A 17,365-nucleotide genomic window follows, 5' to 3' on the forward strand; every position below is an offset into this window, starting at 1 on the left:
TTTATCACTTGATTCCTCTTTTTTCTGTTTTCTCTTTTTAAAAAAAAACAACAACAATTACAAATAATGAAAAAAATTTTAAAAAACAAAAAACATGTTGTACTGTAGAATGAAGTGGAAGTGTGGTGGTGGTGGTGGTGATGTGATAAGTGATGATGATGATGATGATGATGATGATGATGATGATGAGTCTTCGTCGTAGCTGTTTATAGGTGGTGAAGCTTCGTGGCGCCGTCTTCACTCAGCTCATACCTGCAAGAAGGAGGAAGAGAAGTTTGTAAATTAACTTCTTTCCATCTGTCCTTCCTTCCTCCCTCCCTTCCTTTGTTCCTTCCTTCCTTCTTTCAATCCGTACTTCCTCCCTACCTTCCTTTTTTCCTTCCTTCCACCTGTCCTTCCTCCCTTCTTTCCATCTGTCCTTCCTTCCTCCCTCCCTTCCTTTTTTCCTTTCTTTGTTCCTTCCTGCCTTCCTTCCTTCCTTCAATCTATCCTTCCTCCTTTCTTTCCATCTGTCCTTCCTCCCTCCCTTCCTTTTTTCCTTTCTTTGTTCCTTCCTGCCTTCCTTCCTTCCTTCAATCTATCCTTCCTCCTTTCTTTCCATCTGTCCTTCCTCCCTACCTTCCTTTTTTCCATCCTTCCTTCCTTCCACCTGTCCTTCCTCCCCCTTCTTTCCATCTGTCCTTCCTTCCTCCCTTCTTCATTCCTTCCTTCCATCTGTCCTTTCTTCCATCTGTCCTTCCTCCCTCCCTTCCTTTTTTCCTTTCTTCGTTTCTTCCTTCCTTCTATATGTCCTTCCTCCCTTTCTTCCATCTGTCCTTCCTTCCTACCTTCCTTCTGTCCTACCTTCAATCTATCCTTCCTCCCTTTCTACCTTCCCTCCTTCTTTTTCTGTCTTTTCTTCCTTCCTTCCTTCCTTCCTTCCTTCCTTCCTTCCTTCCTTTTAATGATCCGGCTCACATGAGATCAAACTGGTCTGTACGTGGCCCTTGAATGAAAATGAGTTTGACCCCTCTGCTCTAAAACACATCAATAAATACGAACCTCCTCTACATTCAAGCTCGATTTATTTTAAAAAGATTTTTTTTTTTTTTTACGTGCTGTTTCACTTGATTGCACTCGTGTTATCAGATCTTAATAAATGAGTCAAACGCTCGTTAAAAGCAGGAGATCAAAGACCAACCATTGCGTCCAACCCTTAGTGATGTCATCATGGGTCAAATCCACCAGAACCTGAAAGAGAGGAAAAGCAACAGAGTGAAAGACTGAATATAAATGAGTGCATAGATTTCAAATAATAACAATATTATACTATATCAACTCCTGTATCTTTAATTGAGATACTGTTTAAAGCTTCTAAATGAATCAAGGCCTCTTCAGTTTTCTGCCAGTAATTTCGTACCTTTCCCAGAAGGCCTTTGTGTTTGGAGAGCAGACCTCCGCCGTTCTTCACCGCCACGTCCAGAGTCCGTCTGTGAAGCTCCACGAGAGAAACGCTGAACTCAAACCTGATCAGACAGAGACGAGAGAGAGAGAGAGAGAGTTATATTCAGCTTGTGGTTCATAAAGAGCTAATAAAATAGTTTTTTTTAAAAAGTATAATATGTAAGATATGTCATTTTGTTATTTAAGATAATTAAAATATGAAAGTATGACAGTGTATACTATAGCGAGAGAGAGAGACACACACAGAGAGAGAGAGAGAGAGAGAGAGAGAGAGAGAGGGGGGGGGGACAGAGAGAGAGAGACAGAGAGAGAGAGACAGACACACACTCAGAGAGAGAGAGAGAGAGAGAGAGAGAGAGACAGACAGAGAGAGAGAGAGAGAGAGGGGGGGGGAGACAGAGAGAGAGACAGAGAGAGATTCTGTCCTTCCTCCCTCCTTTCCTCCGTCCTCCCTTCGTTCTTTCCTTCCTCTCTTCCTTTCTTCCTCCCTCTTTCTTTTCTCCCTCCTTTCCTTCCTTCCTTCTTCCTCCCTTCCTGTCCTTCCTCCGTCCTCCCTTCCTTCTTTCCTTCCTCCCTCCCTCATTTCTTTCCTTCCTTCTCTCATTCCTTCCTCTGTCCTTCCTCCATCCTTCCTTCCTTCCTCCTTCTTCCTCCCTTCCTTGTCCCTTCCTTCCCTCCTTCCTTCCTTCCTTCTCCTCCTTCCTCCCTCTCCCTCCCTCCTCCTTCCTTCCTCCCTCCCTTCCTCCCTCCCTTCCATCATTCATTAATTCCTCCCTGCAATCTGTTCATTCATTGGATGAGCCCTTTTCTCCTTTTCCCAGCATGCCGTGCTCCAGCTCCAGTCCACACATGTTAAGAACAAACAAAGCAAATAACATATTGCAGTTTAATCATTTTTAAATATGCAACCATGGAAGATGTAGAAGATTGAAATAGGAGTTGATTTAAGTTGCAAAATTGGAGGTGATAATCTTTAATAATAAAGAGTATATTTTAGGGCACTAGTCAGTCTTATGGGCTCATACCTGCAGGCGTGGACGACGACGATGAGCTTGTTCCTCTGGGAGCTGTGTCTGACCGTCAGCTGGACCTCACCCAGCGGGAAATGACTGGGGCCCGAACCGCTGCACACACACACAGAGAGAGAGAGAGAGAGAGAGAGAGAGAGAGAGAGAGAGAGAGAGAGAGAGAGAGAGAGAGAGAGAGAGAGAGAGAGAGAGAGAGAGAGAGAGACATGATGAACAGGACTTCACTTTACTGCAGCTATAGGAGGACGAGGCTTCATGTGCATGTGTTAATCAGCTAGAAACATTCATTTTTAAGCATTATAGCATTATAAATTGCTTTTATTAACAATTAGAAACCCTAAATGTTTGGTAAGTTCTTGTAAAAATATCACAACTGTAGAAATATCCACTTATATATGTTTTGCATTCCATTACATGATATAAAAATAGATAAAAGCAACAAATCCTCACAAATGAGAAGCAAGAACCAGAAATTTATCATCACTGTTGCTTGAAATATACGGAGCCCGTAAAGGGACGTGGTAAAAAAAAAAAAAAAGACTTTGGTTTCTCTTGCTCATCAGAAACTTTTTGGTGAGCACGAGATATATATAGAGCATAATTAAGGGTAGTTGTGCCTCCTGTGCTTAAGCTTCAACGCTGCTCAAAAAATGGCAGTAGAAGTGGATTTATTGTCTTTCCTCCAAACGCTAAATATACCTGAAAGTGTCATCAACAAACTAAAAGATGATATGGTGAAGATAAATGTTAAATTTAGTCACATAAAGTAAGTAATACATGTGTAGCCCAATGTCCTAATTCTCCTTGCATTTATCCACAGAGCTGGCCAGATGTTTGTAACTGTTCATGAATGAAATTAACTACGTGATCCAAGGTGGTGTATCCCTTGTGCCTAAACAGACGACAAGACTCACACTTTCTCGTGCTCACCAGAAAGTTTTTTTTTTTTTTTTTGCCCATGTCCGTTTACGGTAGGGGTGTCAAACTCATTTTCATTCAAGGGCCACATACAGACCAATTTGATCTCATGTGGGCCGGATTATTAAAAAGATGGAGGGAAGGAAGGAAGAAAGGAAGGAAATAAGAAGGGAAGGAAGGAAAGAGAGGCAAAAGGAAGGAGGGAAGAAAGGTAGGAAGGACAGATGGGAGGAAGGACAGAAGGAAGAAAGGGAGGAAGGACAGATGGAAGGAAGAAAGAAAGGATAAAAGGAAGTAGGAAGGACAGATGGAAGGAAGAAAGGGAGGAAGGAAGAAAGAAAGGATAAAAGGAAGTAGGAAGGACAGATGGAAGGAAGGACAGAAGGAAGAAAGGGAAGAAGGACAGATGGGAGGAAGGACAGAAGGAAGAAACGGAGGAAGGACAGATGGAAGGAAGGAAAAGAACACAGGAAGGAAAGTAGTAGCTCCGTAGAAATATGACAAAAATGATTATTCAATTATCAAAATAGTTTCCAATCAATTCTCTGTTGATGGACTAATTGATTAATTGACTAATTGCTGCAGCTCTAATCCGTCAGTCAGTGTTTTTCCTCTAGTTATCTGTATATTTATATCTTATGCACAGATTAAAGATGGTATAAAGACACTCAGAGGGATCAATAAGTGATAGATTAACTGATTGATTGAGGTGATAGATACTTTTGCAGCTGCTGTAGTCTCTGCTGCAGCTCCTGAGCAGCGTAAGGGTTGGAGATGTCCGATGCGATGCTTGGCGTCGGCTCCTTGCCTCCAGCCAGGTGCTGTAGGGAGCCCGAGATGGCCAAGTTAGAGTGGCTCCTCCCTGTCTCCGCCAAGCTATGACCTCCTCCTCCTGCTCCTCCTCCTGCTCCTCCTCCTCCTCCTCCTCCTCCTCCTCTACCACCCTGCCCCGTGTCCGTGCTTCCAGAGGACCGAGCCATCTCCTCGGCTTCCCTCCGCCGGTTCAGCAGGTCCTGTGCAGACACCGAGGCGGAGCGGGGGATGTCGGAGGAGGTGGAGGTGGAGGAGGGTTGAGGCGGAGGCTTCGGGGAGTCGGAGGAGACGGAGGGACGAGGGGTCGGGTTGGAGGAGCTGGAAGAGCTGGATTTGCGGACTTGTACTGACGATGGGGTTGAGTCAGAGGATGAGGATGCGTCCTTGTTCAGGCACAACACCTGAAATTTAAAAACATATAGAAATAAATGAGTTTAATAAAGAGAAATCTGTCTGTCCTTCCTTCCTTTCCTCCTTTCTTCCCTCCCTCCCTTCTTTCCTCTGTCATTCTTTCCTCCCTTCCTCTTTCCCTTCCTTCCTCCCTCCCTCCTTCCTTCCTTCTTTCATTTCCTTTCCTCTCCTCCCTTCCTTCCTTCTACCGCCGTTCCATCCTTCCTTCTTCCCTCCCTTCCTTCCTTCCTCCCTCCCTTCTTTCATTTCCTTTCCTCCCTTCCTTCTATCTCTGTTCCATGCTTCCTTCTTCCCTCCCTTCCTTCCTTCCTCCCTCCCCTCCTTCCTTCCTTCTTTCAATTCCTTCCTCTTTCCCTTCCTTCCTTCCTCCCTCCCTCCTTCCTTCCTTCTTTCATTTCCTTTCCTCTCCTCCCTTCCTTCCTTCTACCGCCGTTCCATCCTTCCTTCTTCCCTCCCTTCCTTCCTTCCTCCCTCCCTCCTTCCTTCCTTCTTTCATTTCCATTCCTCCCTTCCTTCTATCTCCGTTCCATCCTTCCTTCTTCCCTCCCTTCCTTCCTTCCTCCCTCCCTCCTTCCTTCCTTCTTTCATTTCCATTCCTCCCTTCCTTCTATCTCCGTTCCATCCTTCCTTCTTCCCTTCCTTCATTTCCTTCTTTCCTCCTTTCCTCCCTCCCTCCCACCTTCATTCTATCCTCCCTCCCACCTTCCTTCTATCCTCCCTCCCTCCTTCCTTCCTTCTTTCATTTCCTTTCCTACCTCCCTTCCTTCCTTCCTTCCTTCCTTCTACCTCCGTTCCATCCTTCCATCTTCCCTCCCTTCCTTCCTTCTTCCTTCCCTTGCTTCCTTGACTCGAGGACAACAGGAGGGTTAAAGTCAAGTCTTCCTGTTCTGCACGTTTCAAATTCATTATCTACACTTTTGGCGTCCAGCAGATGATGAACAGAAAGCTTTTGCATCTTTTAAATAAACTTTGGTGTTTTCAGCTGTCTGCACAAAATAATGAATTAATAAATCTTTTAAAATTGATGATGCAACCTTTACTGTGTCTCTCCACTCGCCTTAAAAGCTTCCAATTTGTCAAACCACACAACCATTTCCTGTCTGAATCTGGGTTTTAAAAGCATCATAATGGCTCCAAATCAAAGTGAGCTTGAAAATATTATCTTCTTCGTACCCGCAGAGCTATCTTCATCTTCAGAGTGCAGCTCGGCCCGGAGTTCTTGAGGGGGAAACGCTGGTTGAGCGTCATTTCGTTGGCCTCCAGCAGCTGACTCAGAGGAAGCGTCAACGTCCCCAACGAACACTCGTGTTTCTCGTCTTTCACCTGAAGACAACGCGGTGTTAAAAAACACTCACTGCTTGTAAAGAGAGGAGAGGAACAGCAATGAAATGATAGATTAAGAAAGAAAGAGAGAAAGCGTCATACCTCGACCTCCAGCTCTTGGCTTTTGGGGTTGTGGATGAGGAAGGTGAAGGCTTCCTCCCACACCGGTTCATTGGTTTTATATCTGGTCTGAAAAAGGAGACACGAGACAAGAAGATTAGAAACTCAGATGTTTATATAACCCTCCTGTTGTCCTCGAGTCAAGGATGGAAGGGAGGGAGAAGGAGGGAAAGGAGGGAAGAAGGAAGGAGGGACAGGAGGAAGGAAGGGAGGAAGGGAAGGAAGAAAGGTAGGACAGAGGGAGGAAAAGAAGGAGGGAAGGTAGGATGGAGGAAGGAAAGAAGGAAGGAGGGAGGGAGGGAAAAAGGAAAAGAGGAAGGGAGGAATGAAGGAAAGAAGGTACAGAGGAAAGAAGGAAGGGAGGAAGGTAGGGGGGAGGAATGAAAGAGAGAAGGAGGGAGGGAAAAAGGAAAAGAGGAATGAAGGAAAGAAGGACAGAGCAAAGGAGGAAGGTAGGATGGAGGAAGGAGGGAAGAAAAGAAGGAGGGAGGGAGGAAGGCAGGACATAAGGATGGAAGAAGGAAGGGAGGAAGAGAGGAAGGAAAGAAAGAGAGAAGGAGGGAGGGAGGAAGGCAGGACAGAAGGAAGGAAGAAAGAGGGATGGAAGAAGTAAAGAAGGAAGGGAGGAAGGAAGGAAGGAGAAAGGAGGGAAGGAGAAAGGAAAAGAGGAAGGGAGGGAGGAAGGAAGGAAGGAAGGAAGGAAGGAAGGAAAGAAGGACAGAGGAAAGAAGGAATGAATGCATGAATGAATGAATGCATGAATGAATGAATGAGGTTTCTGCTTTGGTCTCACCTTGCTGTCGAAGGACTTGTGTCCGACTCTGAACTGGACAAACGGACTGGGATCACTGGTCACTTTCTTGCCAGACTGCAGAAGAAGAAACACAAGTTTTATAATCTAAAACACAACTTCTTTTTTAATGATTTAAAGAACAAAAACTGATCATTTATGTCTTTTTCTTTGTCATGAATGTAAAACACACACAGGAATATTATTTACATTACTGAGAGAACGTAAATGATCCTGAACTTGTGTGCTTCCTGCTTTCAAAAATCTGCTTTTCAGCTCATTTTTGGTCATGAAACATCACATCTGTATCATCTCTAACCTTCCTGTCGTCCTCCCGGGTCAAACTGACCCAGTCTGTTTTGACTGTTCCTTCCTTCCTTCCTTCCTTCCTTCCTTCCTTCCTTCCTTCCTTCCTTCCTTCCTTCCTCTTTTCCTTTCTCCCTCCCTCCTTCTTTCCTCCCCCCCACCTTCCTCCTTTCCTCTGTCCTTCTTTCCTTCCTTCCTCTTTTCCTTTCTTTCTCCCTCCCTCCCTCCCTCCCTCCCTCCCTCCTTCTTTCCTTCCCTCCTTCCTTCCTCCCTCCCTCCTTTCCTCCCTCCCTCCCTCCCTCCTTCTTTCTTTCCTCCCCCTACCTTCCTCCTTTCCTCTGTCCTTCTTTCCTTCCTTCCTCTTTTCCTTTCTTTCTCCCTCCCTCCTTCTTCTTTCCTTCCCTCCTTCCTTCCTTTCTCCCTCCGCCCTTCTTTCTTTCCTCCCCCCTACCTTCCTCTTTTCCTCTGTCCTTCTTTCCTCTTTTCCTTCCCTCCTTCCTTCCTTTCTCCCTCCGCCCTTCTTTCTTTCCTCCCCCCTACCTTCCTCCTTTCCTCTGTCCTTCTTTCCTTCCTTCCTCTTTTCCTTTCTCCCTCCCTTCCCTCCTTCCCCCTTTCCTTCTTCCTTCCCCCTTTCCTTCCTTCCCTCCTTCTTTCCCCTTTTCCTTTCTCCCTCCGTCCTTCCTTCTTTCCGTACCTCCTTCCCTTTTTCTTGTCTTTTTTTCCTCCCTCCGTCCCTCCTCCTTTCCTTCCTTCCTTCTTCTTCCTCCCTCCTTTCCTTTCCTTCCTTGACTCGAGGACAACAGGAGGGTCATCATGATAACAGAGCTGTTTGTCACATTTTAGCATGTGATGGCAAAATGTGTTTTTAATGAAGAGGAACTAAGAAGGAAAGTAACACCAGGTTGAAAAGTCTCCGAGGCTCCTGAACCATCATCATCATCATCATCATCATCATCATCATCATCATCATCATCATCATCATCATCATCATCATCATCATCATCATCATCAGTCATATTAGGATGAAAAGAAAAGGATCAGGACGGAGAAGCAAATGTTGTTATTTACAGATATAAACTCTGTTAGACACGTTTTCACAGTTTTAGTGGACAGACATGATTAGTGGAGTTTGTTAAATGGTTATTTCACCACAAGTCTGTTTGAAATGCTTCAGCAGCGCTTACTGACTGATGGGAAGATCACGGATTACTATGGAGCCTTCTCATAGAAACAGGAAGTAACTCACTAATCTATAATGTGTATTTTATTTATAATATAACTCCTAAACCAATTACTATTCTTCTAACTTCTTGCTAATATGTAATTACAGTAATATTGTAATGTATTGTAGTACAGTTATGTAATATGTATTGGTATTTCTTGTCACAATAAAAAGCAGCGACAGGAATTTGACAAACCACTAAAGAAAATAATTTGATATTCTGCACTAAAGTAAAGTAAGTATTAAAATGTTTTGTTTTTCTCTCTCTGAGCTTCTTTTAAACTAAAGTGTTCACAATATGGACAAAAGTATGCGGACACTTTATGCTCCAGTGAAGGAAAAGTGAACAAAGCTAACTCCATAGCAAAACACCCAAGTTGGTACAAATTAGTTAATAAAGTAGTATTTACAAGTAATTTTTTAAAGAAGAAACTTACACTAAAAAGCTTTGAATTGATGGCTCCAGGTTATTAAAAGGTTGTGTTTATATTCTGGGGCTCTACTGGAATATCTTTGCATGATTTACAGTTTAATAAAACTCCTTATTTATCTTGTACTGGTCCTTTATGCAGCTCCTCAGTTCAGCCTCTGTGTAATAACAGGCAGTTTTAGCTCCTGTCTCTTTAAGACCCGGCCCCTCCTGATGCTCATTGGTTAACTTCTTCCGACTCCAAAGGATACGAAAACAAACAGTAGTAACGCAATTTCTCTTCTTTTTCTTGTTCTTTACTCAGATTATCAGCTTCTTAAATAACATGAAATATGTGAACCGACAACGTGAAACAACCAAGTGGTAAATCAGGCGTTAGTTTGATCAGGAAATAGAGCATACTCTACAAATTAAACGTTTTTTAAAATTTCTTATATATACATACAGAACCGGCCTGCCGCGGAGTGCAATCCCGCCCACTTTCCTTCCTCTCTTCTTTTCTTTCCTTTCTTCCTTCCTGTCTTCTCTTCCTTCTTCCTTGCTTCCATCTGTCCTTGCTCCCTTTCATCCTTACATCTTTCTTTCCCGTCTTCTTTTCCTCCCTTTCTTCCTTTCATCCGTCCCTCCTTCCATCTGTCCTTCTTCCTTTCCTCTCTTCTTTTCCTTCCTTCCTCCCCCCCTTCTTTTCCTTCCTTCCTTGCTTCCATATGTCCTTGCTCCCTTTCTTTCTTCCTTCCATCTTCCCTTCCTCTATTCTTCTCCTTCCTCCCTTTCTTCCTTCCACCTTTCCTTCCTCTTCTTTTCCTTCTGTCCTTGCTCCCTTCCTTCCTTCCTTCCTTCTGTCCTTGCTCCCTTTCTTCCTTCCTTCCATCTTCCCTTCCTTCCTTCCTTCCTTCCTCTCTTTTTTTCCTTCCTTCATTTTAATGATCAAACACCTTCACACTATGAGCGAGTCCTCGTCATACTTTCTGTGTCCACACACTTTTGTCCGTAGGGTGTAAATGTGCGTCCAGTGTTTGCGTACATAGTGTCACTGTGTTCCCTCCTCGGTGTCTGAGCAGTTGGGGTGTTGCTTTTTTACCTTGAGGGCCTTACCGACCGAGGCCTTCTTCAGCCCCGCGTGGTTGAACTCTAACGGATTGCGCTTTGATTTTTCCCCCAGGGACAAAAAGGCAGGAGAGATCAAAACAACACACACAGGTTATTAGGGGGGGAAAGGAGGAGAAGCATGCAGGGAGGAGGAGGAGGAGGAGGAGGAAGAGGAGGAGGAGGAGGAGGAGGAGGAATGATGATAACACACCAACATCAAAAGACAACACAGGTGATCACATGGTTAATGACAATCCCCAATTTACACAAGATCAAAACTAGAGCCTGACCGATATCAGATATTTAAAACCAATGTTGAGGTATCGAAAAATGGATTAACTCTCCTGTTGTCCTCTGGAAGGGAAGGAAGGGAGGAAGGAAGGAAGGGAGGGAGGAAGGAAGGAAGAAGGAAAGGAGGGAAGAAGGAAGGGAGGAAGAAGGAAGGAAAGGAAGGAACGGAAGGAAGGAGGGAGGGAGGGAGTAAGGAAGGAAGGGAAGAAAGGAAAGAGGGAAGGAAGGAGGGAGGGAGTAAGTAAGTAAGTAAGTAAGGAAGGAAGGAAGGGAGAACAAAGGAAGGAAAGGAAGGCGGTTGTAAGGAAGGAAGGAAGGGAGGAAGAAGTAAGGAAAGTAAGGAGGAAGGAAGGAAGGGAGGGAGGGAGGGAGGGTGGAAGGAAGGAAGGAAGGGAGGAAGGGAGGAAAGTAGGACAGAGGAAATAAGGAAGGGGGAAAGGAAGGAAAAAAGGACAGAGGAAATAAGGAATGGGAGGGAGGTAGGGAGGAAAGAAAGAGAAGGAGGGAGGAAGGAAGGAAGGAAGGAAGGAAAGGAAGGAAAGGAAGAAAAGGAAGGAAAGGACGACATAAAGGTTAAGACATAAATAAACTATAAATTAAAGTAGAAAAGTAACCAAAAATAATAAAGAAGGTTTAATATACTAAAAAAAACCCCGATATATTTCCAATGATGTGAATATTGGTCAGGCTCTAATTTAAATACCACAAACATTAGTGATGAGCAGAACAAATGGAAGAACTCATTATAAGACACTGACAAACACAGTGAGATGGTTTTATGTGGGGGGGGGGGGGGCGACATTTATAAGCAGTTTAAATATGAAGGAATGAAATCCACTGAAATAGCCAAAAAGTGACACTGATGTCTCATTTTCATACTTGTGTCAACGTATCCATGGATATTGATTAGAAAAAGGACAAGTGATAGATGTTTTTTGGAGATAAACTGCAATATGACACATTAAAATAGTAGAATATCAATGATGGGATATTCTAACATTAAAATATGCAGGTGGATCATGTGGGGTCGGTGATGGGAGACATTTGGTTTTATTTAAAGAATACACAGACTTATCTACAAGTAAGCAGTTTGAATGAGGAAGCGTTACCTCATCAGGCCACTAGGGGGCAGCAGAAACAAGCAGCAGTGAGCACAACACTGACATGTCATCAGCTTTTTATGGTGATATGTTGATTTTGGTAGCATTTAGTTGCTTAGTTACACATCAGGCAACATTATCGCTCATTAGGAGAATGGAATGAACTAAACCAGTCAAAAGTTGCATCCAGAGAGCTAAACAATGAGCTGAAACTCAACTATAAAGCTCCGTAAAGGGGAAAGGAGAGCTGGTAACCTTGACGATGAACTATAACTGCTACAGCTTGTTTGCCAAGATGTCCGTGTATTCCTTTAAAATCAGTGAAATCTGCGTCAGTGTGTCGTGGTGCAGTAACTATGTACTACACACACACACATACACACACACACACACACACACAGTTAATGGGCTCGGACATGAAGGATGGAGGAGGGGAAGCAATCCACAGAGAATTCACCGTCCCTGCTCTCTGAATGTCTCAGGGATCAAAATGTAATCCTTCCTCCGTCTAAAGGGTTAATATTACACACTGATTCACAGTTTAAATGTAGAAATGTTATAACAATGAATGAAAATGACTCAAATCTTAAAGCACATATATCTTTATTAAAAGCATAAACAGAGCAGTATTTATTGCTTTAAAATGTTTAGTATGTAGCTCTGATTAAATAACAATGAGAATAAAGTAGGGCTGTCAGCGTTAACGCGTTAATCGTGATCAGATTAATGCAATCCATAACGCGTTAATTTTTTTTAATCGCATTTTAATGTTGCAAGCCTTTTTTGTCCCTTCTACTCCCCCGTAGACGGCTCTTCTAGCTGTAGCGCTATGCTTTGAAGTGGCCTCCTGCAGTAAACCTACCGCGCTGATGGAAAGTAAGAGAGCTACTGGACTTTTGAACGGCTTGTTTAACTTTAAAACACTTCCAGACGCTTCAGTTGACAAGTCAAAAGTAAAATGCAACCTGTGTTAAACGGAGTTTAACTACCACCGGAGTACGTGGAGTTTGAGTTAGCACCTCCACGCTAAACACCCAGGTGCAGCCAAGCCAGCCTCAGCTCCACCAAAGGACCATTTTGGAGTGTGGGAGTCGCAGCAGAGCCGTGATTGATTCCCAGTTAAGACACTCTGGTAAGAAATGCTTTACATTATGGGCTTAAAACTGCCTTCAAATGTAAAATAACAGGATTTTAAACATGCAATTCAAAACGCCATTAATCGAGATTAACTATGGAAATTCTGCGATTAATCTCAGTTTAAAAAATTAATCGTTTGACAGCCCTAGAATAAATCCTTTATGTAGGAGGAAGGATGCTTTTGATGCCCCTAAAATATAATAAACCCTTTTTTTGAATATCATAACCACATTTTTTCTGCCTCAGTCTCTCCGCTTTTGCAATTTATTCAAACTCAAATAACAACCAGGACAAATATGATGATGTTACGGGGGAGTTGAACCCATGCACACTCTGGTAGGATGCAGGAAGAAGAAAAACAGCCAGCGGACTCACAAATAAGGTCCGATAGAGAGACGCAGTGTTCTCACAGAACACCAGGCCCGCCGCACGCCTCTCCTTTAAGTAGCCTGAGCCCAAGTTCCCCTCGAAGACGCTCTTCAGAGGAGGAAGAGGAAGAGGAGGAGGAAGGAGAGGGAGAGGAAGGAGGAGGAGGAAGACAAAGAAGAGGAAGGAGAGGGAGAGGAGGAAGAGGAGGAAGAAGAAGAGAAAGAGGAGGAAAAGGTGGAACAGGAGGAAGAAGAGGAGGAAGAGGAGGAAGAAGAAGAGGAAGAGAAGAAGAAGAGGAGGAGGAATAAGAGGAGGAAGAGGAAGAAGAAGAAGAGGAGGAGGAAGAAGAAGAGGAAGAAGAAGAAGTAGAGGAAGAGGAGGAGGAGGAAGAGGAAGAAGAGGAGGTAGAAGAGGAAGAAGAAGAGGAAGAGGAGGAGCAAGAGGAGGAAGAAGAAGAAGAATAAGAAGAGACAGAGGAGGAAAAGGTGGAACAGGAGGAAGAAGAGGAGGAAGAGGAGGAAGAAGAGGAGGAGGAGGAAGATGAAGAAGAAGAGGAAGAGGAGGAAGAAGAAGAGGAAGAGGAAGAAGAGGAACAGAAAGAGGAGGAAGAGGAAGAAGAAGGAGAGGAGGAGGAGGAAGAGGTAGAAGAAGAGGAAGAGGAGGAAGAAGAAGACGAGGAAGGAGAGGGAGAGGAGGAAGAAGAGGAAGAAGAGGAGGAGGAGGAGGGGGAAGAAGAAAAAGAGGAGGAGAGGAAGAGGAGGACGAAGAGGAAGAGGGAGAAGAGGAAGAAGAAGAGAAAGAGGAGGAAAAGGTGGAACAGGAGGAAGAGGAGAAAGAATAGGAAGAGGAAGAAGAAGAGGAGGAGGAGGAAGGGGAAGAAGAAGAGGAAGAGGAAGTAGAAGAAGAAGAAGAGGAATAGGAAGGAGAAGAAGAAGAAGAAGAGGAAGAGGAGGAGGAGGAAGAAGAAGAGGAAAAGGACGAAGAAGAAAAAGAGGAAAAGGAATAGGAGGAAGAAGAGGGAGTGAAAGAGGAGGAAGAAGAAGAAGAAAGAGGAGGAAAGGTAGAACAGGAGGAAGAAGAAGAAGAAGAAGAAGAAGAAGAAGAAGAAGAAGAAAAAGAAGAGGATGAAGAAGAGGAAGAAGAGGAAGAGGAGGAGGAGAAGGAGGAAGAGGAGGAGGAGGAGGAGGAAGAAGACGAAGAGGAAGAGGAGGAAGAATAGGAGGAAGAGGAGGAAGGAGGAAGAAGAAGAAGAAGAAGAAGAGGAATATGAGGAAGAAGAGGAAGAAGAGGAGGAAGAAGAAGAAGAAGAAGAAGAGGAATAGGAGGAAGAAGAGGAAGAAGAAGAGGAGGAAGAAGAGGAATAGGAAGAAGAAGAGGAAGAAGAGGAAGAAGAAGAGAGGCTGAAAGGAAGAAGGTGAAGCCTGCACGACAGAGTTCAGCTACGTAACTCTGATTAAAATGATTTCATGCAGAAATATTAAATTATTAATTATTAAATTAAATACTAAATGAGTTCATTTTAAAAGCAGAAAACAGGATTTTATTTTTTTACTGCAGTGAAAATAGAAACGAAAGAAGCAGAAAAAGAAAAGGTGAAAAATCTAAAACTATAAACTATATCTCTTATTTCTTTTTGGATTAAATGAATATAGTTTTCTTTGTACTGCACCTTTAAGATGAAGTAGAAAAGAAAAGAACTTCAGATTCAGTCAGAAGACTGACGTATGACCAAGGAAACGCCCCGATGACAAACTCGCTCAATCAATCCCCGAAAATAATAATAAAATAAATCTATAATAATAAAATAATAAAAATCTATAATAATAATAATAATAATAATAATAATAATAAAAATATCTAAAAATAAAAAAATAATGATCTATAATAATAATAATTAAAAAAAAAATCTATAATAATAATAATCAATAATAATAATATAAAATAATTTTAAAAATGTATATTAATAATAATAATAAAAATCTATAATAATAATAATCAATAATAATAATATAAAATAATAATAAAATAAATCTATAATAATAAAATAATAAAAATCTATAATAATAATAATAATAATAATAATAATAATAATAATAAAAATATCTAAAAATAAAAAAATAATGATCTATAATAATAATAATTTAAAAAAAAATCTATAATAATAATAATCAATAATAATAATATAAAATAATTTTAAAAATGTATATTAATAATAATAATAAAAATCTATAATAATAATAATAATAAAAATAATATTAATCTATAATAATAACAATAAGAAGAATCTCTAATAATAATTAAAAAAAAATAAAAATCTATAATAATAAAAACAAAAAATAATAAAAATCTATAATAATAATAAAAATAAAAATCTTTAATAATAATAATAATAAAAAAATCTATAATAATAATAATCAATAATAATAATAATAATAATATAAAATAATAGTAATTAGAAAATCTATAATAATAATAATAATCTACAATAATTAAAAAAGTCTATAATAATAATAATAATAATAGTCTATACTAATAATAATAAAAACAGTCTTTATTTACATGATTTATTAGTTTACTCTTGATATAAAACTCTTGATTAACGGCTGCAGGAAACAAACTGAGACTCACCGGCAGATTTCTGGCTGAATCCAGGAAGACGACGAGAACGCAGGAAGACAAGCCGTCGTTAGCGTGACCACGATCCGCTTTGATGCTCAGCAGAGCCTGTCAGGGGTAGAAAAGGTTAAAGGTCACTTATATGTTAACCCTTTATATACTGTATGTATTAGTCTCTACACCAGGGGGGGGGGGGGGGGGGGCAAACATGAGGCTCGTGGGTCAGAACTGGCCGGCTGAGGAGTCCAAACCGGCCTATTGTCCTTCCTTCTTTCTTTCCTTTCTTCTATCTGTCCTTCCTCCCTTCCGTCCTTCTGTCCTTCCTTCTTTCCTTCCTTCCATCTGTCCTTCCTTCCTCTCTCCCTTCCTTCTATCCTTGCTTCCGTTCTTCCTTCTGTCCTTCCTTCTATCCTTCCTTACTTCTTTGTTCTTTCTCTCCTCCCTTCCTTCTTTCCTTCCTTCCTTCCATCCATCTGTCCTTCCTTCCCTCCTTCCTTTCTTTCTCCCTTCTTTCATTCCTTCCATCTGCCCTTCCTTCTTTTCTTCTTTCCTCCCTTCCTTCCCTCTGTCCTTCCATCTTTCCTTTCTTCGTTCTTTCTCTCCTTTCTTCCTTCTGTCCTTCCTCCTTTCCTTTCTTCCATCTGTCTTTCCTTCTTTCCTTTCTTCCATCTGCCCTGCCTCCCTTTCTTCCCTCTGTCCTTCCTTCCTTCCTTCCTTCCATCTGTCCTGCCTCCCTTCCTTCCTTCTGTCTGCCTTTCTTTCCTTCTTTCCTTCCTTCCTTCATTCCTTCCTTCTTGTTTTACAGCTCTTAAATATAAACCTGGGTCATATTAGACCCTGATCAGGATGTAAAGGGTTAAATATTAATATTATATAGATATATATATATATCTATAAATATATATATTTTATATCACCTGGTCGAGTTTGTCGGGAGTAGGAAGCAGCGATAACCATTCCAGCTTCAGGTGCAGCTTCCCTGTCGCCACGTCGTCCATCACAAACCACTGAAGACACAAACACAGGGTTTTAATATACTTTATAATACAAGTCATCTACATATTTTACTTTATTTATACTTTATTTAGTACGGTTAATTTCTTAAAATGTAATTGAAAATTTAGAAAAAGTTCAGATTATATTGATTGACAGATGACCTAATTTTAAAGATTGTGTTACTGTAAGTGAAAAAAAAAAAAGAATAAAAGGCCCAGATTACCTCGTCGACTCTCTGCTCCTTCTCCAGCTCGCTCATGTCGATCATCAGACTGAAAAATAAATATCGTTAGTTTCACAGAGAGCTGCTGCAGGACTGCTGACTCAGCGTTTATCTGCAGCGCTGAGTTAACGAGTCTCTGGAAGCAAATTAAAAGTCAAGACGAGCAACGTGGAGCTCATCGAGGCTCGCTGCTCGCTGTGCTTTGAGCTGCTATCAGAGAAACGGAGCGTTAAATCCTATTAGAGGAGCAAACACTTCATCACTAATCCTCTCTGCTGATTTGTAAATTATACGGAGATTATAAAATGTTAAAAAAATAACAACTATAAGGCGCTACGTTAATCAATACATCTGTAATATGTAATCTGTAGTGTGTAATGCAGGATATGGTGCAGCATTTATAATTTACAATTATACAAAATGTACAAAAACCCTATAAAAAAGTGTAGAAGAAGAAGAAGAAGGAGATGAAGAAGAAGGAGAAGAAGAAGAAGAAGAAGAAGAAGAAGAAGAAGAGAAGAAGAAGAAGCATGGAGACAAAGAAGAAGAAGACGGAGGAGGAGAAGGAGAAGGAGAAGAAGCATGGAGGAGGAGAAGGAGAAGGAGGAGAAGAAGAAGGAGGAGGAGGAGGAGAAGAAGCAGAAGAAGCATGGAGAAGAAGAAGAAGGAGGAGGAGGAGGAGGAGAAGAAGGAGAAGAAGGAGGAGGAGGAGGAGAAGAAGGAGAAGAAGGAGGAGGAGG

General features: G+C 41.8%; 1 protein-coding gene across 1 annotated transcript; it reads right to left on the bottom strand.

The window, feature by feature from the left end:
* Positions 1 to 148: 148 nt before the first annotated feature.
* Positions 149 to 16,670, bottom strand: LOC128369739 (extended synaptotagmin-2-like). Its single transcript, XM_053330816.1, has 11 exons — positions 16,626 to 16,670; positions 16,324 to 16,413; positions 15,419 to 15,514; positions 6,850 to 6,924; positions 6,039 to 6,125; positions 5,787 to 5,936; positions 4,110 to 4,603; positions 2,469 to 2,567; positions 1,400 to 1,505; positions 1,181 to 1,230; positions 149 to 252 (listed from the first exon to the last, which is right to left on the bottom strand). Exons 1-11 carry the CDS (start codon positions 16,668 to 16,670, stop codon positions 207 to 209), a joined length of 1,338 nt encoding a protein of 445 aa, XP_053186791.1. The 3' UTR covers positions 149 to 206.
* Positions 16,671 to 17,365: the final 695 nt, after the last annotated feature.

The sequence above is a fragment of the Scomber japonicus genome, chromosome 12 (assembly GCF_027409825.1).
Source record: "Scomber japonicus isolate fScoJap1 chromosome 12, fScoJap1.pri, whole genome shotgun sequence".
NCBI classification, from domain to species: Eukaryota; Metazoa; Chordata; class Actinopteri; order Scombriformes; family Scombridae; genus Scomber; species Scomber japonicus.

Coding starts and splice junctions, on each gene's coding strand:
- LOC128369739 (XM_053330816.1), bottom strand. CDS start 16,670: ATGATCGACATGAGCGAGCTGGAGAAGGAGCAGAGAGTCGACGAG. Junction 1,231..1,399: donor ACAAAGGCCTTCTGGGAAAG/GTACGAAATTAC, acceptor CCTCTCTTTCAG/GTTCTGGTGGATTTGACCCA. Junction 253..1,180: donor ACTAAGGGTTGGACGCAATG/GTTGGTCTTTGA, acceptor TCCTTCTTGCAG/GTATGAGCTGAGTGAAGACG.